General features: G+C 25.5%; 2 protein-coding genes across 2 annotated transcripts; both read right to left on the reverse strand.

Moving 5' to 3' along the window:
• Positions 1-3,828: 3,828 nt before the first annotated feature.
• Positions 3,829-8,417, reverse strand: LOC149061485 (insulin-like growth factor 2). The gene is made up of 5 exons (XM_089215006.1): positions 8,122-8,417; positions 7,237-7,411; positions 5,841-5,946; positions 4,255-4,349; positions 3,829-3,875 (listed from the first exon to the last, which is right to left on the reverse strand). Exons 2-5 carry the CDS (start codon positions 7,403-7,405, stop codon positions 3,829-3,831), a joined length of 417 nt encoding a protein of 138 aa, XP_089071132.1. The 5' UTR covers positions 7,406-7,411; positions 8,122-8,417.
• Positions 8,418-12,630: 4,213 nt separating this feature from the next.
• On the reverse strand, positions 12,631-17,216 carry LOC149061486 (insulin-like growth factor 2). The gene is made up of 5 exons (XM_089215007.1): positions 16,921-17,216; positions 16,039-16,213; positions 14,643-14,748; positions 13,057-13,151; positions 12,631-12,677 (listed from the first exon to the last, which is right to left on the reverse strand). The coding sequence occupies exons 2-5, from the start codon at positions 16,205-16,207 to the stop codon at positions 12,631-12,633; spliced, it is 417 nt and encodes a 138-aa protein (XP_089071133.1). The 5' UTR covers positions 16,208-16,213; positions 16,921-17,216.
• Positions 17,217-24,229: the final 7,013 nt, after the last annotated feature.

Consider the following 24,229-nt stretch of genomic DNA (forward strand, 5'->3'; position numbering starts at 1 on the left):
AATGTTTTTTTCAACTTACACAATTTGGACCTAAAATTCCTAGATGACTAGATCATTTCGTTACTAAATGTTTGCTATAGACTGGTGTATGGACAAGTCCAGGATCAGTAAATTTCGTATCTGACACTAACTGAAACACAATATTTCTACCCGGAAAGTGGCGAGAGCTGATGATCTCTGTGAAGATACTAACATTGTTTTTTCTAAAAATCGGAGATTAGTTAGTTAATGCATTCCAGCACTCAGTGGTAATAACTAATTAGTCTCCCTCTCCCAATGCTTTCCGAAAAAATTCGTACTTACATATATTATGGGTGCTATTTACCCGATGACAGGTTAGACAGGTTTTACTCACTATACAGTAAGTTAAAATACTGTTTCATGAATTATATATAAATGGGGTTCTGAAACATTTCACAGTGTAACTCATCTTAGAAAATGTATAAAGTTAAGGTTGGAAAATACTTACATAGCGACCAGTTGTTTCCATAAAGGAACGGGGGCGCACTGGTTTCAACTTGTTTCGCCTCCTAAAGCCCTATACTGTGCTCCGGTTCGTCCTTTGCTTGAATATGGTTCAGTCCTCTGAGGCCCCTCCACTGTTAGTATTCATAAAAAATTCCTCTGCATCGCGGCTTATAGATTTAATATCCCTACTCTCCTTATGACTCCTCTGTTAAACGTGCCCTGAATATTTCCTCACTATAGCTTACCATCGTCGTAAGTAATTATGTAGACAACTAAAATTATAACTAAAACTACAATTACAGTTAAAATTAACTATCAATGAAGCTACTTTATTTTAGTTTTTAACAACTGCTAATTCTAATATTAATTGTTTTTTAACTACAAGTCTACAACTACCACTATCTCTATTAGGTACCACAACTACTATGACATTTGATGATATGCTACTGTTATGTGAAAATCATATTGAAAAAAGCAGATCACTGCTGTTAAGTTCAAAATATATAGATAAGGTTTAAAATTAATTTTAAAATAATAAAAATATATAATTTTTAACCACACTTTTTCCACATAGAATACATAAATAAAATGTCACACTTGACTGTGTTGTCTATTTAGCAGTTATTATCATGTGTAGTTAACTTTAATAATGTTGAATGAATTGACCTATTAGCAAATTTAGGTAACTAAGTATGGTAGTGTGTCTCCTTAAACATTAAATATTTGACTCATAATTGTATAATCTTAAATATTAAAACTAAAATTTTAAAAGGATACAACAATATAGTACATTCATTAATAAGTTCAACGATGAGTTCTTTCTATACCTAAATCATAACTTATAAATCAAATTGCTTTAATAGTAAATGGTGATGATGAGACTAATTACAGATAGATATTTTTTTAATGTATACATATAATATACCTATAAGCAAATATAATGAACAAGTATTTACTTGTTTCTATGCTTAGGAGTATTATTTATTGACTGATTTCATCAACTGGAGAGAATATATGATTTATAAACGCATAATTATTATGTTATTTTATATTCTTGTTATCAAGCATATCAGTTTAAATCTGCCAAAAATTAACATTTATTCTATAGTTGAAACTCAATTAAAAATTACACATTTTTTAAACCATAAAGGGATACTTTTATTGTTATAACTTACATTATACTTATATTAAATGGGATCTAAAAAACATTAAAATCTCAATAAGGAAAATGTCGAAACTCTTAATAATTCATACTAACAAGGAAGAAGAATGTTTTACATTTTATATTTTATATTTATTCATAGTTACAATACTACAACATTGAACATAATACACAATAATAAAATATAGATTTGCAAAACAAACCTTTATCCACTGATTGATTTTATGCAATTAAGTATCCAACCATTGATTTCTTAAGTTTGTTATGGTTTTTAGACAAAAAAAGAAAAAAAAATGTGCATTAAAAATTAAATACATATTCATATTACATACTTACATCCATATTTTCAATGTGCCCAGAATATTTTCAATATCTTATTCTATGGATTTGATTTTTTACATTTGTTATTGAAAAATGTTTTAATATTCATCTTAACTTAGTAAATACTTTATAATCGGTACTATTATTTAATAATTCACATTTAATTCAGTAAAATCACAAACTAGACCTCACTTAAGTTTACTTTTTAATTAGTGAAATTATTGAAAACTTGGTATACTTTAAGGCTTTGAGTCTTTGAACGAATATAGTGTTTTACTATTTTTCGTTTGTCATACCATTCTCTGCATAGGTATAAAATATTTTGAAATAATTTCATAAATGGTTTATGTTTTTCTGTAGGAATATTATGAGCTGAATCCCACAACCACCACTAAAAAGCTTGTTAATTGATTCAATTGCTTAAAAGTGTTAGGAGCATATTCATTACATTTTTAACGTTAAATATTATTTTATCAACTTAAAACATGAAAATGATTTTTGGTGCTATTTGAGTCAGTATAAACACACAAAATCAGTGTATAAGGTGATATCTCCAAGAAATATATAATTTAAATCTGAACTACCTACTATAAATTCATTAATCATAAATAACTAATTAGGATAGCCTTTAAGATATCTTTTAATTTGAATACAGATATATTATATAATACATTTTAAATTCAAAGTAATTTTATGCAAAATGTGTAGTTTATATTTTTCTAACTTGAATATGTCAGTTTCAACTAGAATTATTCTACTTCTCAAAAAATAAACAATGTATATAAAATAAGTGAATATAATATTGAATTTGGTGACAGGGATCATTTAAATATAGTTTTAAATTTATTTATGCAATATGATATTCCTATATTCATTTTTATCATTTATTATGGTTGTTACGATAAGTATGTGAAGTATAATAGAAATTCTTGTTTTTTGTAAACCTTATATATCAATTGCACTCTTCTCAAACTTTGTTCTTTCGTAGTTAAAATTATTATTTATTTATTTGATTAAATTTTAATTGATTGATTGATTTAAAAAGGATATTTTAATCTAATTATTTTAAATTTGAACCTCCCCTCTTAGAAACTAACCGTTGTCCGCTCTGCAAATCAAGGCTTTTGGAGACATTAATTTATTACTTTATTTAAATAATATGATTCTTAAAAGGTAATAAATATAAATATTATTATTATTTATAAGTCTCCTCTTACAAATAGTTATATGCATAATGTATTGAATTGTACACTGTCAAATTGACAACCACCATGGTAAATAACGCGCTTTACAATAGTTTCTTTAATAAATTGTTAAATCGAATAAAAATTTCAAAATATTTTGATTATTTTTGAACGATTTATAAACTTTTTAAATTTTCAGTTTTTAATTTTTTTCTCTAAGCATTGATAAAAAAATTGCATTTATATCTAAGATTTACAAATATGATACAAGGCCATGACTTTTTTACATAAACAATTTTAGTTCAAAATTGGACAAAAATGATAAAATTTAACAAAATTCACAAATTATTTTGTAATATAAATGAACAAAAAGTTATATAGACAAAGATTGAAAATTTCAACAAACCTTCTATAATTATTTCATTCTTTAAGTAATGATCTAAAAATAGATATTTTAAGTCTATTGTAGGTAGTTATTATATAGTATAAACAAATCAATTCTTTAATATTATGACAATTTTTATCCCCCCCCCCCCATCACAACATAAATAATCCTTGTATCCTGATCTCATTGACACGGGTAGTACTAGTGTGTTACTGATCTCATTCTTAATAAGTATAATAATAAAAAAACAACACAACTCAGTTCATCATAGTAAGTTTATTTTTAATTTAACAATCCATATTGATTACCTACTGGATTGGATAATCTTTTGGAAAATCAGCTAATACACGTCCAACTGTAAAAACAAAAATAATTATTGAAGCAACTTTTATTTTGTGTGTTTCGTGGATTTAAGATTCAAAAGTTGAAGTATATCTAACGGATTCTAATCCAGCATAATACTTAAATTAAGTAACTTAATGATATTTGAGTTAAAAGAGTGCATAGAGAAAATAAAGCATAGTAGAAGGCCATAATTTCAGATTAAAAAATGAAATTAATTAGGTTATTGCAAATATTCCTTTGAATCATTAATATGTTATATAATTTATTTAGTTACTTGTTAGGAATTAGAATAACATCTAACAATTTCAATATTATCTACTCTATGTGTTTTAAATTGCACTCTTTTATCTTTAAATCTCACCAGTAAAGTATTTTAAGCAGATACTTACTTAGGGGATAATAGTATAAAGAATAATTAATGAGACTTGATTTTCCGTCTGAATCTGTAGATTCTGCAGTAGTCACTGCAAATTGGGAATTAGATCTGCAATTTACAAAAATTAATTTATTTCTGAATAAATAATACATTGATTGGTAATTTTCCATTGAGAACAGTTTGGTTGGGTGTTTTGACCAAAGATTATTAGCCTGTTTGGGTGATTGAAACTGGTTTTACCTGGTGACTTTACTATGGACGTTCTTAAAAATTGTGTTTGTTTTTGAATATTTCTACCCCGGATCTACATCACAAGTAGAATTATCTATTTTATGTTTTAATATCAGTAATTCTAGCCATAATACTGAATTTCGAAAACATTATGTTTTTAAAATGTAATAAAAAATTATTTAATAAATAAAAAATAAAAATGATTATAAACCTGCTATGTGTCTATTGGCTATAATACCTACATTGCTTAAAAACCAAAAGTATATGAAAAGTATTGCGAATACTTTAATAAAAAATTTGAGTAGTGTTCGAACTATGATACAATTTGAGTATTTGAATAGTATTTAAATACTTAAAAAATAAATATATTTGCAGAGTATTTACCGAAATACTTTTTAAATTTATTCTTTACAGGTCTGGACTTAGATATATATTTAGATAAGGTTTATTTACCAATATCTGTGATATGGATCATATGTTCGAATATTATGTACAATATTAGTTGTTACTGTAATATCAATATGTTTTTACAGTTAAGTGTTTATTATTTACTATTTATTATGTATTTTTTAAGTGACTTTATTTAAATCAAATACTTAATTAACAAAGTACATGACTAACATGTAATAAGTATTTTCATTTTTTTACGTTTGAACCTATTAGTAGTTATTGTTTATTCACTAAATAATGTTATTTTTTGTGAAATATAAAAAATTAATAGTTTAATAACTCGCTTATAATTTTACCTGTGTTTAAATATTTTGATTAAACGATCTATGCCTGTAGTGAGTGGTTAGCCAAGTCTCAAATAATTGGATAAATATCAGGCTACTTAAAATGAGTTTGAACAATTTTAACGTGCCAGATAAATTGAGCCATGACTATAATATATTTAATTTTTAAATAACCACAATAGGTATGAAAAGTATAAAATATGAAAATAAAAATATTTCACAACTTGAATTTGCTATAAACAAATAAAAAATATTACCTTGTACAATGTACATATAATATAAATAAATAAATATAAATATATTATAATATATTATATTATATTTTTATGTGTAACTTTGTAAATTCAAACATAAAGAAGCACATTTTCAATCATGCCTGTTAAATCTGGACAATCCTAAGCCTGTAAGAGTGAGAAGGAAAAAGTTTTTATGGGGAAACTTCATACGCCATATTAAACATAGGACGGACTCATCACTCATGATACTTTTTCTAAACGGAATTCTTTTAAAACGTTTGATAATTTTATCAAGAAGTTAGTTTTATTGAATAATCGATTTATATTTCCAATTTAAGATTACTAATCATAACCATTAAGCATCATTAAAATTTTAGAATAAATGAAAAATTACATACATCTGTGGTTCAGGAGCGCAATAATATTGTTTTAGGTATTTTCGTTTGCATGGAACTGAACAACATTCATCCACTATCCCTCTTGTTTTTCTGGTTTGTTGACTACCTGAAAATCAATATAAATAATTAGACAAAAATTTAATAAACCTATAATCATAATAAAATATTATATAATTGTTTATTGTATAAGTAAGTAATTCATACATTAAAATTCTTTATTTTACAGTAAATTTTATTATATTGTAATGTAAAGTAGGTAAAATGTATGTTTTAGGTGATTATAAAAAAAAAAAAAAACTATTACAAATTAAGGTTAATTTTCTACCTATGAAAGATGTTTTTTAACTTGCACAAATTTCAAACATGTCAATAATATTATCATACATTTTTTTTAAGTTTTAGTGCCTTTTTAAAATTACTGACACTCTTTACTTCCTTAACTATCCACCATAGTAAAAATAGTCGCTCATGTGGGACCTTTAGTAAATCAATGGGAGTAGTTTGGGTAAAGAGCTGGATAATAATGTGATTATAGCGTAGTATTATAATAGTATGATTAAATAGTAGGTAATATTACTTGTATAATTCTAATATATATTCAAATCATTTTGATAGTTAAAATTTGAGATAAAAAAAAATTGAAATTACAATAAAAGATGGACTTTTTAAATCACCCATTAAAATAAATAAATATTTCATTTCTAAAGCCTATAAATAAATCATGTAGGTATATATTAATAAGTAAACAACTTATTTGTCTTCGTACTTATTACTCTGCCCTTTTCAATAAAATAACAAAAAGTATTTCAAAAAAGTTTCTAAAGCTAATTCAATCATTATGAAATTAAACTTCCTGAGCGTCGTATAAAGTACTTGGGTAAAGGTATTCAAATATTTTTTAAAGGGTACTAGAACAAAATATTTTGAACATTCTCTTGAAGTATCTGTATTCAAAATCAAATACTAATTTTCCATTATTTGTTTAAGTTTACTTATACATTTTCCATTTTAGTTTTAATTTTTTTTTAATTGAGTAAAAAAATGAGACTGGATTCAGATTTTATTTTACAGTGAATGATACTCTGTTGAAATCCTAATACTTGAACAAAAGTATCAAGTGTATGTTTTGATAGTTACACCAAATGATATTGTGCAAAATTATCTCTCAAATTAACGTAATACATGAAAATCAGGTTTGTGTAATTAACTATTAGGTTAGAACAATAAAAATTTACTTTTACAATATTACCTCACAATATAATATGAATGTTAAAAAAAGCAATATTTTACAGTTTCGAGTTAATAATAACTAAGATGGGGTTTATAGCCGAGATTCGTCCAATGAATAATACTAGTTATCATTGATAATTATATACTATAGAGTAATTATATTTACCTTTATCTTCATTATAACGCCCATTGCAAATTATTGACATTTCAATAGCCAATTTTCCACCACAGAATTGCACTGGTTTTTCCCAGTAGGTTTTGTTGTTGATAATAGGCAACCCCAAAACTGCATTAGCACAAACTAACATTATTGTAATAAAAAATAAAACCTTCATGATTATCTGAAACATTCAACATATACTGTGGAATATATACCTATTATAAACAAAACAAAAAAATGAATTAAATTGCTTATTCAATAAAAAAAAAAATAATATTAGTATGTATTGCTCTTGTTCATTATTTAATCAATATTTTTAATGAAGATCAATTGATATACTATTATATTATACTTTTAACACAATTTAAATACAGTTCTAAAAATTGATGTATGTAGCAATAGTGGTGTACACAGATATTTTCAATGAGATGGGTTATGTAAATCATTCATGTGTATATTGTATATGTCACATCCACATAGTAAAATCACTTGTTTCATGAAATGGAATATCCAAAATAGTGAAAATCGTCCAGATAGTGAATACATTTGACGAAAACACATTATATGGACATTACCTATATGGCTATATATGTACTTTGTGTTAGTATTATATTTGAATTAAGATTGCTATGTTATTTAGCAATAAATAATTAAATAATATTATATTACTATAATTATTGTATTTTATTTTATTGTATTGTATTGTATTATATGATATATAATATAATTATTCATTGCTTAATAACATAACAATCTTGTTTTATCTGTAATAATTACACTAAGTATACAATATAGGTATTGTTTATATAATGGGTTAGTTTTACATTAATAAATGCCACGGATAATTTAACTTAAAGAGCAGTTTGTTTATGGCGAATAATAGTAACATACCTTTATCGAGAAGATTCACTGTGTAGACTATATTTGATGGCTCGCTTTATCTGGTAGAAGAGTAACAAATTAGTTGTATAAACACTGTAGCTTAGGTAATTAAATTGTGATGCTTCAAGGTATAGCGCAGAATACGTAATGCGAGCAAGGTATGGCCCTACTTATGTATATCAGGACTCTAGGTAGAGAAGGTGTAGTATAAGTGGGGATTAAATGATCACACTCACGTGACAACGGTCCCTTAGGTGTAGGAGCGCATCAGAGTTCCTATTGTTACCTATTGTTCATTTCTACTGCTGAAATAAAATTCCACGTGTTTATTTAACATATAGGTACTTACGTATACCTACGAATATTAATATCACATAAGTCCACGCCATATAAGATTTTTTTCGGCAGATACCTACCTGGAAGATAATCATATAGAATAGGTACAACGAGTGTAGTGAAATCGATAATAAGTGTAAATTTATAAAAGTCCAATCATTAAGGTTAAGGACGTCGTCTTCGCATTCGCTGTCTCTGTCTTTAAAACGTTGTAAATTGTACACCCCCTGTAATTTGTTTAAATCTGTTATTCGGTAGCCGGTAGGTAGTTAAATGGATAATGCATTAAGCTAAGAATTTAGGGTTTTCACTGATCAAATTATGATTCACCCGTTCAGTATGTCGGCGGCTTAATGTTTTTTTCAACTTACACAATTTGGACCTAAAATTCCTAGATGACTAGATCATTTCGTTACTAAATGTTTGCTATAGACTGGTGTATGGACAAGTCCAGGATCAGTAAATTTCGTATCTGACACTAACTGAAACACAATATTTCTACCCGGAAAGTGGCGAGAGCTGATGATCTCTGTGAAGATACTAACATTGTTTTTTCTAAAAATCGGAGATTAGTTAGTTAATGCATTCCAGCACTCAGTGGTAATAACTAATTAGTCTCCCTCTCCCAATGCTTTCCGAAAAAATTCGTACTTACATATATTATGGGTGCTATTTACCCGATGACAGGTTAGACAGGTTTTACTCACTATACAGTAAGTTAAAATACTGTTTCATGAATTATATATAAATGGGGTTCTGAAACATTTCACAGTGTAACTCATCTTAGAAAATGTATAAAGTTAAGGTTGGAAAATACTTACATAGCGACCAGTTGTTTCCATAAAGGAACGGGGGCGCACTGGTTTCAACTTGTTTCGCCTCCTAAAGCCCTATACTGTGCTCCGGTTCGTCCTTTGCTTGAATATGGTTCAGTCCTCTGAGGCCCCTCCACTGTTAGTATTCATAAAAAATTCCTCTGCATCGCGGCTTATAGATTTAATATCCCTACTCTCCTTATGACTCCTCTGTTAAACGTGCCCTGAATATTTCCTCACTATAGCTTACCATCGTCGTAAGTAATTATGTAGACAACTAAAATTATAACTAAAACTACAATTACAGTTAAAATTAACTATCAATGAAGCTACTTTATTTTAGTTTTTAACAACTGCTAATTCTAATATTAATTGTTTTTTAACTACAAGTCTACAACTACCACTATCTCTATTAGGTACCACAACTACTATGACATTTGATGATATGCTACTGTTATGTGAAAATCATATTGAAAAAAGCAGATCACTGCTGTTAAGTTTAAAATATATAGATAAGGTTTAAAATTAATTTTAAAATAATAAAAATATATAATTTTTAACCACACTTTTTCCACATAGAATACATAAATAAAATGTCACACTTGACTGTGTTGTCTATTTAGCAGTTATTATCATGTGTAGTTAACTTTAATAATGTTGAATGAATTGACCTATTAGCAAATTTAGGTAACTAAGTATGGTAGTGTGTCTCCTTAAACATTAAATATTTGACTCATAATTGTATAATCTTAAATATTAAAACTAAAATTTTAAAAGGATACAACAATATAGTACATTCATTAATAAGTTCAACGATGAGTTCTTTCTATACCTAAATCATAACTTATAAATCAAATTGCTTTAATAGTAAATGGTGATGATGAGACTAATTACAGATAGATATTTTTTTAATGTATACATATAATATACCTATAAGCAAATATAATGAACAAGTATTTACTTGTTTCTATGCTTAGGAGTATTATTTATTGACTGATTTCATCAACTGGAGAGAATATATGATTTATAAACGCATAATTATTATGTTATTTTATATTCTTGTTATCAAGCATATCAGTTTAAATCTGCCAAAAATTAACATTTATTCTATAGTTGAAACTCAATTAAAAATTACACATTTTTTAAACCATAAAGGGATACTTTTATTGTTATAACTTACATTATACTTATATTAAATGGGATCTAAAAAACATTAAAATCTCAATAAGGAAAATGTCGAAACTCTTAATAATTCATACTAACAAGGAAGAAGAATGTTTTACATTTTATATTTTATATTTATTCATAGTTACAATACTACAACATTGAACATAATACACAATAATAAAATATAGATTTGCAAAACAAACCTTTATCCACTGATTGATTTTATGCAATTAAGTATCCAACCATTGATTTCTTAAGTTTGTTATGGTTTATAGACAAAAAAAGAAAAAAAAATGTGCATTAAAAATTAAATACATATTCATATTACATACTTACATCCATATTTTCAATGTGCCCAGAATATTTTCAATATCTTATTCTATGGATTTGATTTTTTACATTTGTTATTGAAAAATGTTTTAATATTCATCTTAACTTAGTAAATACTTTATAATCGGTACTATTATTTAATAATTCACATTTAATTCAGTAAAATCACAAACTAGACCTCACTTAAGTTTACTTTTTAATTAGTGAAATTATTGAAAACTTGGTATACTTTAAGGCTTTGAGTCTTTGAACGAATATAGTGTTTTACTATTTTTCGTTTGTCATACCATTCTCTGCATAGGTATAAAATATTTTGAAATAATTTCATAAATGGTTTATGTTTTTCTGTAGGAATATTATGAGCTGAATCCCACAACCACCACTAAAAAGCTTGTTAATTGATTCAATTGCTTAAAAGTGTTAGGAGCATATTCATTACATTTTTAACGTTAAATATTATTTTATCAACTTAAAACATGAAAATGATTTTTGGTGCTATTTGAGTCAGTATAAACACACAAAATCAGTGTATAAGGTGATATCTCCAAGAAATATATAATTTAAATCTGAACTACCTACTATAAATTCATTAATCATAAATAACTAATTAGGATAGCCTTTAAGATATCTTTTAATTTGAATACAGATATATTATATAATACATTTTAAATTCAAAGTAATTTTATGCAAAATGTGTAGTTTATATTTTTCTAACTTGAATATGTCAGTTTCAACTAGAATTATTCTACTTCTCAAAAAATAAACAATGTATATAAAATAAGTGAATATAATATTGAATTTGGTGACAGGGATCATTTAAATATAGTTTTAAATTTATTTATGCAATATGATATTCCTATATTCATTTTTATCATTTATTATGGTTGTTACGATAAGTATGTGAAGTATAATAGAAATTCTTGTTTTTTGTAAACCTTATATATCAATTGCACTCTTCTCAAACTTTGTTCTTTCGTAGTTAAAATTATTATTTATTTATTTGATTAAATTTTAATTGATTGATTGATTTAAAAAGGATATTTTAATCTAATTATTTTAAATTTGAACCTCCCCTCTTAGAAACTAACCGTTGTCCGCTCTGCAAATCAAGGCTTTTGGAGACATTAATTTATTACTTTATTTAAATAATATGATTCTTAAAAGGTAATAAATATAAATATTATTATTATTTATAAGTCTCCTCTTACAAATAGTTATATGCATAATGTATTGAATTGTACACTGTCAAATTGACAACCACCATGGTAAATAACGCGCTTTACAATAGTTTCTTTAATAAATTGTTAAATCGAATAAAAATTTCAAAATATTTTGATTATTTTTGAACGATTTATAAACTTTTTAAATTTTCAGTTTTTAATTTTTTTCTCTAAGCATTGATAAAAAAATTGCATTTATATCTAAGATTTACAAATATGATACAAGGCCATGACTTTTTTACATAAACAATTTTAGTTCAAAATTGGACAAAAATGATAAAATTTAACAAAATTCACAAATTATTTTGTAATATAAATGAACAAAAAGTTATATAGACAAAGATTGAAAATTTCAACAAACCTTCTATAATTATTTCATTCTTTAAGTAATGATCTAAAAATAGATATTTTAAGTCTATTGTAGGTAGTTATTATATAGTATAAACAAATCAATTCTTTAATATTATGACAATTTTTATCCCCCCCCCCCCCCATCACAACATAAATAATCCTTGTATCCTGATCTCATTGACACGGGTAGTACTAGTGTGTTACTGATCTCATTCTTAATAAGTATAATAATAAAAAAACAACACAACTCAGTTCATCATAGTAAGTTTATTTTTAATTTAACAATCCATATTGATTACCTACTGGATTGGATAATCTTTTGGAAAATCAGCTAATACACGTCCAACTGTAAAAACAAAAATAATTATTGAAGCAACTTTTATTTTGTGTGTTTCGTGGATTTAAGATTCAAAAGTTGAAGTATATCTAACGGATTCTAATCCAGCATAATACTTAAATTAAGTAACTTAATGATATTTGAGTTAAAAGAGTGCATAGAGAAAATAAAGCATAGTAGAAGGCCATAATTTCAGATTAAAAAATGAAATTAATTAGGTTATTGCAAATATTCCTTTGAATCATTAATATGTTATATAATTTATTTAGTTACTTGTTAGGAATTAGAATAACATCTAACAATTTCAATATTATCTACTCTATGTGTTTTAAATTGCACTCTTTTATCTTTAAATCTCACCAGTAAAGTATTTTAAGCAGATACTTACTTAGGGGATAATAGTATAAAGAATAATTAATGAGACTTGATTTTCCGTCTGAATCTGTAGATTCTGCAGTAGTCACTGCAAATTGGGAATTAGATCTGCAATTTACAAAAATTAATTTATTTCTGAATAAATAATACATTGATTGGTAATTTTCCATTGAGAACAGTTTGGTTGGGTGTTTTGACCAAAGATTATTAGCCTGTTTGGGTGATTGAAACTGGTTTTACCTGGTGACTTTACTATGGACGTTCTTAAAAATTGTGTTTGTTTTTGAATATTTCTACCCCGGATCTACATCACAAGTAGAATTATCTATTTTATGTTTTAATATCAGTAATTCTAGCCATAATACTGAATTTCGAAAACATTATGTTTTTAAAATGTAATAAAAAATTATTTAATAAATAAAAAATAAAAATGATTATAAACCTGCTATGTGTCTATTGGCTATAATACCTACATTGCTTAAAAACCAAAAGTATATGAAAAGTATTGCGAATACTTTAATAAAAAATTTGAGTAGTGTTCGAACTATGATACAATTTGAGTATTTGAATAGTATTTAAATACTTAAAAAATAAATATATTTGCAGAGTATTTACCGAAATACTTTTTAAATTTATTCTTTACAGGTCTGGACTTAGATATATATTTAGATAAGGTTTATTTACCAATATCTGTGATATGGATCATATGTTCGAATATTATGTACAATATTAGTTGTTACTGTAATATCAATATGTTTTTACAGTTAAGTGTTTATTATTTACTATTTATTATGTATTTTTTAAGTGACTTTATTTAAATCAAATACTTAATTAACAAAGTACATGACTAACATGTAATAAGTATTTTCATTTTTTTACGTTTGAACCTATTAGTAGTTATTGTTTATTCACTAAATAATGTTATTTTTTGTGAAATATAAAAAATTAATAGTTTAATAACTCGCTTATAATTTTACCTGTGTTTAAATATTTTGATTAAACGATCTATGCCTGTAGTGAGTGGTTAGCCAAGTCTCAAATAATTGGATAAATATCAGGCTACTTAAAATGAGTTTGAACAATTTTAACGTGCCAGATAAATTGAGCCATGACTATAATATATTTAATTTTTAAATAACCACAATAGGTATGAAAAGTATAAAATATGAAAATAAAAATATTTCACAACTTGAATTTGCTATAAACAAATAAAAAATATTACCTTGTACAATGTACATATAATATAAATAAATAAATATAAATATATTATAATATATTATATTATATTTTTATGTGTAACTTTGTAAATTCAAACATAAAGAAGCACATTTTCAATCATGCCTGTTAAATCTGGACAATCCTAAGCCTGTAAGAGTGAGAAGGAAAAAGTTTTTATGGGGAAACTTCATACGCCATATTAAACATAGGACGGACTCATCACTCATGATACTTTTTCTAAACGGAATTCTTTTAAAACGTTTGATAATTTTATCAAGAAGTTAGTTTTATTGAATAATCGATTTATATTTCCAATTTAAGATTACTAATCATAACCATTAAGCATCATTAAAATTTTAGAATAAATGAAAAATTACATACATCTGTGGTTCAGGAGCGCAATAATATTGTTTTAGGTATTTTCGTTTGCATGGAACTGAACAACATTCATCCACTATCCCTCTTGTTTTTCTGGTTTGTTGACTACCTGAAAATCAATATAAATAATTAGACAAAAATTTAATAAACCTATAATCATAATAAAATATTATATAATTGTTTATTGTATAAGTAAGTAATTCATACATTAAAATTCTTTATTTTACAGTAAATTTTATTATATTGTAATGTAAAGTAGGTAAAATGTATGTTTTAGGTGATTATAAAAAAAAAAAAAAAACTATTACAAATTAAGGTTAATTTTCTACCTATGAAAGATGTTTTTTAACTTGCACAAATTTCAAACATGTCAATAATATTATCATACATTTTTTTAAGTTTTAGTGCCTTTTTAAAATTACTGACACTCTTTACTTCCTTAACTATCCACCATAGTAAAAATAGTCGCTCATGTGGGACCTTTAGTAAATCAATGGGAGTAGTTTGGGTAAAGAGCTGGATAATAATGTGATTATAGCGTAGTATTATAATAGTATGATTAAATAGTAGGTAATATTACTTGTATAATTCTAATATATATTCAAATCATTTTGATAGTTAAAATTTGAGATAAAAAAAAATTGAAATTACAATAAAAGATGGACTTTTTAAATCACCCATTAAAATAAATAAATATTTCATTTCTAAAGCCTATAAATAAATCATGTAGGTATATATTAATAAGTAAACAACTTATTTGTCTTCGTACTTATTACTCTGCCCTTTTCAATAAAATAACAAAAAGTATTTCAAAAAAGTTTCTAAAGCTAATTCAATCATTATGAAATTAAACTTCCTGAGCGTCGTATAAAGTACTTGGGTAAAGGTATTCAAATATTTTTTAAAGGGTACTAGAACAAAATATTTTGAACATTCTCTTGAAGTATCTGTATTCAAAATCAAATACTAATTTTCCATTATTTGTTTAAGTTTACTTATACATTTTCCATTTTAGTTTTAATTTTTTTTTAATTGAGTAAAAAAATGAGACTGGATTCAGATTTTATTTTACAGTGAATGATACTCTGTTGAAATCCTAATACTTGAACAAAAGTATCAAGTGTATGTTTTGATAGTTACACCAAATGATATTGTGCAAAATTATCTCTCAAATTAACGTAATACATGAAAATCAGGTTTGTGTAATTAACTATTAGGTTAGAACAATAAAAATTTACTTTTACAATATTACCTCACAATATAATATGAATGTTAAAAAAAGCAATATTTTACAGTTTCGAGTTAATAATAACTAAGATGGGGTTTATAATAGAGATTCGTCCAATGAATAATACTAGTTATCATTGATAATTATATACTATAGAGTAATTATATTTACCTTTATCTTCATTATAACGCCCATTGCAAATTATTGACATTTCAATAGCCAATTTTCCACCACAGAATTGCACTGGTTTTTCCCAGTAGGTTTTGTTGTTGATAATAGGCAACCCCAAAACTGCATTAGCACAAACTAACATTATTGTAATAAAAAATAAAACCTTCATGATTATCTGAAACATTCAACATATACTGTGGAATATATACCTATTATAAACAAAACAAAAAAATGAATTAAATTGCTTATTCAATAAAAAAAAAAATAATATTAGTATGTATTGCTCTTGTTCATTATTTAATCAATATTTTTAATGAAGATCAATTGATATACTATTATATTATACTTTTAACACAATTTAAATACAGTTCTAAAAATTGATGTATGTAGCAATAGTGGTGTACACAGATATTTTCAATGAGATGGGTTATGTAAATCATTCATGTGTATATTGTATATGTCACATCCACATAGTAAAATCACTTGTTTCATGAAATGGAATATCCAAAATAGTGAAAATCGTCCAGATAGTGAATACATTTGACGAAAACACATTATATGGACATTACCTATATGGCTATATATGTACTTTGTGTTAGTATTATATTTGAATTAAGATTGCTATGTTATTTAGCAATAAATAATTAAATAATATTATATTACTATAATTGTATTTTATTTTATTGTATTGTATTGTATTATATGATATATAATATAATTATTCATTGCTTAATAACATAACAATCTTGTTTTATCTGTAATAATTACACTAAGTATACAATATAGGTATTGTTTATATAATGGGTTAGTTTTACATTAATAAATGCCACGGATAATTTAACTTAAAGAGCAGTTTGTTTATGGCGAATAATAGTAACATACCTTTATCGAGAAGATTCACTGTGTAGACTATATTTGATGGCTCGCTTTATCTGGTAGAAGAGTAACAAATTAGTTGTATAAACACTGTAGCTTAGGTAATTAAATTGTGATGCTTCAAGGTATAGCGCAGAATACGTAATGCGAGCAAGGTATGGCCCTACTTATGTATATCAGGACTCTAGGTAGAGAAGGTGTAGTATAAGTGGGGATTAAATGATCACACTCACGTGACAACGGTCCCTTAGGTGTAGGAGCGCATCAGAGTTCCTATTGTTACCTATTGTTCATTTCTACTGCTGAAATAAAATTCCACGTGTTTATTTAACATATAGGTACTTACGTATACCTACGAATATTAATATCACATAAGTCCACGCCATATAAGATTTTTTTCGGCAGATACCTACCTGGAAGATAATCATATAGAATAGGCACAACGAGTGTAGTGAAATCGATAATAAGTGTAAATTTATAAAAGTCCAATCATTAAGGTTAAGGACGTCGTCTTCGCATTCGCTGTCTCTGTCTTTAAAACGTTGTAAATTGTACACCCCCTGTAATTTGTTTAAATCTGTTATTCGGTAGCCGGTAGGTAGTTAAATGGATAATGCATTAAGCTAAGAATTTAGGGTTTTCACTGATCAAATTATGATTCACCCGTTCAGTATGTCGGCGGCTTAATGTTTTTTTCAACTTACACAATTTGGACCTAAAATTCCTAGATGACTAGATCATTTCGTTACTAAATGTTTGCTATAGACTGGTGTATGGACAAGTCCAGGATCAGTAAATTTCGTATCTGACACTAACTGAAACACAATATTTCTACCCGGAAAGTGGCGAGAGCTGATGATCTCTGTGAAGATACTAACATTGTTTTTTCTAAAAATCGGAGATTAGTTAGTTAATGCATTCCAGCACTCAGTGGTAATAACTAATTAGTCTCCCTCTCCCAATGCTTTCCGAAAAAATTCGTACTTACATATATTATGGGTGCTATTTACCCGATGACAGGTTAGACAGGTTTTACTCACTATACAGTAAGTTAAAATACTGTTTCATGAATTATATATAAATGGGGTTCTGAAACATTTCACAGTGTAACTCATCTTAGAAAATGTATAAAGTTAAGGTTGGAAAATACTTACATAGCGACCAGTTGTTTCCATAAAGGAACGGGGGCGCACTGGTTTCAACTTGTTTCGCCTCCTAAAGCCCTATACTGTGCTCCGGTTCGTCCTTTGCTTGAATATGGTTCAGTCCTCTGAGGCCCCTCCACTGTTAGTATTCATAAAAAATTCCTCTGCATCGCGGCTTATAGATTTAATATCCCTACTCTCCTTATGACTCCTCTGTTAAACGTGCCCTGAATATTTCCTCACTATAGCTTACCATCGTCGTAAGTAATTATGTAGACAACTAAAATTATAACTAAAACTACAATTACAGTTAAAATTAACTATCAATGAAGCTACTTTATTTTAGTTTTTAACAACTGCTAATTCTAATATTAATTGTTTTTTAACTACAAGTCTACAACTACCACTATCTCTATTAGGTACCACAACTACTATGACATTTGATGATATGCTACTGTTATGTGAAAATCATATTGAAAAAAGCAGATCACTGCTGTTAAGTTCAAAATATATAGATAAGGTTTAAAATTAATTTTAAAATAATAAAAATATATAATTTTTAACCACACTTTTTCCACATAGAATACATAAATAAAATGTCACACTTGACTGTGTTGTCTATTTAGCAGTTATTATCATGTGTAGTTAACTTTAATAATGTTGAATGAATTGACCTATTAGCAAATTTAGGTAACTAAGTATGGTAGTGTGTCTCCTTAAACATTAAATATTTGACTCATAATTGTATAATCTTAAATATTAAAACTAAAATTTTAAAAGGATACAACAATATAGTACATTCATTAATAAGTTCAACGATGAGTTCTTTCTATACCTAAATCATAACTTATAAATCAAATTGCTTTAATAGTAAATGGTGATGATGAGACTAATTACAGATAGATATTTTTTTAATGTATACATATAATATACCTATAAGCAAATATAATGAACAAGTATTTACTTGTTTCTATGCTTAGGAGTATTATTTATTGACTGATTTCATCAACTGGAGAGAATATATGATTTATAAACGCATAATTATTATGTTATTTTATATTCTTGTTATCAAGCATATCAGTTTAAATCTGCCAAAAATTAACATTTATTCTATAGTTGAAACTCAATTAAAAATTACACATTTTTTAAACCATAAAGGGATACTTTTATTGTTATAACTTACATTATACTTATATTAAATGGGATCTAAAAAACATTAAAATCTCAATAAGGAAAATGTCGAAACTCTTAATAATTCATACTAACAAGGAAGAAGAATGTTTTACATTTTATATTTTATATTTATTCATAGTTACAATACTACAACATTGAACATAATACACAATAATAAAATATAGATTTGCAAAACAAACCTTTATCCACTGATTGATTTTATGCAATTAAGTATCCAACCATTGATTTCTTAAGTTTGTTATGGTTTATAGACAAAAAAAGAAAAAAAAATGTGCATTAAAAATTAAATACATATTCATATTACATACTTACATCCATATTTTCAATGTGCCCAGAATATTTTCAATATCTTATTCTATGGATTTGATTTTTTACATTTGTTATTGAAAAATGTTTTAATATTCATCTTAACTTAGTAAATACTTTATAATCGGTACTATTATTTAATAATTCACATTTAATTCAGTAAAATCACAAACTAGACCTCACTTAAGTTTACTTTTTAATTAGTGAAATTATTGAAAACTTGGTATACTTTAAGGCTTTGAGTCTTTGAACGAATATAGTGTTTTACTATTTTTCGTTTGTCATACCATTCTCTGCATAGGTATAAAATATTTTGAAATAATTTCATAAATGGTTTATGTTTTTCTGTAGGAATATTATGAGCTGAATCCCACAACCACCACTAAAAAGCTTGTTAATTGATTCAATTGCTTAAAAGTGTTAGGAGCATATTCATTACATTTTTAACGTTAAATATTATTTTATCAACTTAAAACATGAAAATGATTTTTGGTGCTATTTGAGTCAGTATAAACACACAAAATCAGTGTATAAGGTGATATCTCCAAGAAATATATAATTTAAATCTGAACTACCTACTATAAATTCATTAATCATAAATAACTAATTAGGATAGCCTTTAAGATATCTTTTAATTTGAATACAGATATATTATATAATACATTTTAAATTCAAAGTAATTTTATGCAAAATGTGTAGTTTATATTTTTCTAACTTGAATATGTCAGTTTCAACTAGAATTATTCTACTTCTCAAAAAATAAACAATGTATATAAAATAAGTGAATATAATATTGAATTTGGTGACAGGGATCATTTAAATATAGTTTTAAATTTATTTATGCAATATGATATTCCTATATTCATTTTTATCATTTATTATGGTTGTTACGATAAGTATGTGAAGTATAATAGAAATTCTTGTTTTTTGTAAACCTTATATATCAATTGCACTCTTCTCAAACTTTGTTCTTTCGTAGTTAAAATTATTATTTATTTATTTGATTAAATTTTAATTGATTGATTGATTTAAAAAGGATATTTTAATCTAATTATTTTAAATTTGAACCTCCCCTCTTAGAAACTAACCGTTGTCCGCTCTGCAAATCAAGGCTTTTGGAGACATTAATTTATTACTTTATTTAAATAATATGATTCTTAAAAGGTAATAAATATAAATATTATTATTATTTATAAGTCTCCTCTTACAAATAGTTATATGCATAATGTATTGAATTGTACACTGTCAAATTGACAACCACCATGGTAAATAACGCGCTTTACAATAGTTTCTTTAATAAATTGTTAAATCGAATAAAAATTTCAAAATATTTTGATTATTTTTGAACGATTTATAAACTTTTTAAATTTTCAGTTTTTAATTTTTTTCTCTAAGCATTGATAAAAAAATTGCATTTATATCTAAGATTTACAAATATGATACAAGGCCATGACTTTTTTACATAAACAATTTTAGTTCAAAATTGGACAAAAATGATAAAATTTAACAAAATTCACAAATTATTTTGTAATATAAATGAACAAAAAGTTATATAGACAAAGATTGAAAATTTCAACAAACCTTCTATAATTATTTCATTCTTTAAGTAATGATCTAAAAATAGATATTTTAAGTCTATTGTAGGTAGTTATTATATAGTATAAACAAATCAATTCTTTAATATTATGACAATTTTTATCCCCCCCCCCCCCCATCACAACATAAATAATCCTTGTATCCTGATCTCATTGACACGGGTAGTACTAGTGTGTTACTGATCTCATTCTTAATAAGTATAATAATAAAAAAACAACACAACTCAGTTCATCATAGTAAGTTTATTTTTAATTTAACAATCCATATTGATTACCTACTGGATTGGATAATCTTTTGGAAAATCAGCTAATACACGTCCAACTGTAAAAACAAAAATAATTATTGAAGCAACTTTTATTTTGTGTGTTTCGTGGATTTAAGATTCAAAAGTTGAAGTATATCTAACGGATTCTAATCCAGCATAATACTTAAATTAAGTAACTTAATGATATTTGAGTTAAAAGAGTGCATAGAGAAAATAAAGCATAGTAGAAGGCCATAATTTCAGATTAAAAAATGAAATTAATTAGGTTATTGCAAATATTCCTTTGAATCATTAATATGTTATATAATTTATTTAGTTACTTGTTAGGAATTAGAATAACATCTAACAATTTCAATATTATCTACTCTATGTGTTTTAAATTGCACTCTTTTATCTTTAAATCTCACCAGTAAAGTATTTTAAGCAGATACTTACTTAGGGGATAATAGTATAAAGAATAATTAATGAGACTTGATTTTCCGTCTGAATCTGTAGATTCTGCAGTAGTCACTGCAAATTGGGAATTAGATCTGCAATTTACAAAAATTAATTTATTTCTGAATAAATAATACATTGATTGGTAATTTTCCATTGAGAACAGTTTGGTTGGGTGTTTTGACCAAAGATTATTAGCCTGTTTGGGTGATTGAAACTGGTTTTACCTGGTGACTTTACTATGGACGTTCTTAAAAATTGTGTTTGTTTTTGAATATTTCTACCCCGGATCTACATCACAAGTAGAATTATCTATTTTATGTTTTAATATCAGTAATTCTAGCCATAATACTGAATTTCGAAAACATTATGTTTTTAAAATGTAATAAAAAATTATTTAATAAATAAAAAATAAAAATGATTATAAACCTGCTATGTGTCTATTGGCTATAATACCTACATTGCTTAAAAACCAAAAGTATATGAAAAGTATTGCGAATACTTTAATAAAAAATTTGAGTAGTGTTCGAACTATGATACAATTTGAGTATTTGAATAGTATTTAAATACTTAAAAAATAAATATATTTGCAGAGTATTTACCGAAATACTTTTTAAATTTATTCTTTACAGGTCTGGACTTAGATATATATTTAGATAAGGTTTATTTACCAATATCTGTGATATGGATCATATGTTCGAATATTATGTACAATATTAGTTGTTACTGTAATATCAATATGTTTTTACAGTTAAGTGTTTATTATTTACTATTTATTATGTATTTTTTAAGTGACTTTATTTAAATCAAATACTTAATTAACAAAGTACATGACTAACATGTAATAAGTATTTTCATTTTTTTACGTTTGAACCTATTAGTAGTTATTGTTTATTCACTAAATAATGTTATTTTTTGTGAAATATAAAAAATTAATAGTTTAATAACTCGCTTATAATTTTACCTGTGTTTAAATATTTTGATTAAACGATCTATGCCTGTAGTGAGTGGTTAGCCAAGTCTCAAATAATTGGATAAATATCAGGCTACTTAAAATGAGTTTGAACAATTTTAACGTGCCAGATAAATTGAGCCATGACTATAATATATTTAATTTTTAAATAACCACAATAGGTATGAAAAGTATAAAATATGAAAATAAAAATATTTCACAACTTGAATTTGCTATAAACAAATAAAAAATATTACCTTGTACAATGTACATATAATATAAATAAATAAATATAAATATATTATAATATATTATATTATATTTTTATGTGTAACTTTGTAAATTCAAACATAAAGAAGCACATTTTCAATCATGCCTGTTAAATCTGGACAATCCTAAGCCTGTAAGAGTGAGAAGGAAAAAGTTTTTATGGGGAAACTTCATACGCCATATTAAACATAGGACGGACTCATCACTCATGATACTTTTTCTAAACGGAATTCTTTTAAAACGTTTGATAATTTTATCAAGAAGTTAGTTTTATTGAATAATCGATTTATATTTCCAATTTAAGATTACTAATCATAACCATTAAGCATCATTAAAATTTTAGAATAAATGAAAAATTACATACATCTGTGGTTCAGGAGCGCAATAATATTGTTTTAGGTATTTTCGTTTGCATGGAACTGAACAACATTCATCCACTATCCTTCTTGTTTTTCTGGTTTGTTGACTACCTGAAAATCAATATAAATAATTAGACAAAAATTTAATAAACCTATAATCATAATAAAATATTATATAATTGTTTATTGTATAAGTAAGTAATTCATACATTAAAATTCTTTATTTTACAGTAAATTTTATTATATTGTAATGTAAAGTAGGTAAAATGTATGTTTTAGGTGATTATAAAAAAAAAAAAAAACTATTACAAATTAAGGTTAATTTTCTACCTATGAAAGATGTTTTTTAACTTGCACAAATTTCAAACATGTCAATAATATTATCATACATTTTTTTAAGTTTTAGTGCCTTTTTAAAATTACTGACACTCTTTACTTCCTTAACTATCCACCATAGTAAAAATAGTCGCTCATGTGGGACCTTTAGTAAATCAATGGGAGTAGTTTGGGTAAAGAGCTGGATAATAATGTGATTATAGCGTAGTATTATAATAGTATGATTAAATAGTAGGTAATATTACTTGTATAATTCTAATATATATTCAAATCATTTTGATAGTTAAAATTTGAGATAAAAAAAAATTGAAATTACAATAAAAGATGGACTTTTTAAATCACCCATTAAAATAAATAAATATTTCATTTCTAAAGCCTATAAATAAATCATGTAGGTATATATTAATAAGTAAACAACTTATTTGTCTTCGTACTTATTACTCTGCCCTTTTCAATA

This window comes from Diuraphis noxia, unplaced genomic scaffold (assembly GCF_037042655.1).
Source record: "Diuraphis noxia isolate RWA-SAM2 unplaced genomic scaffold, SU_Dnox_SAM2 contig0001, whole genome shotgun sequence".
NCBI lineage: Eukaryota > Metazoa > Arthropoda > Insecta > Hemiptera > Aphididae > Diuraphis > Diuraphis noxia.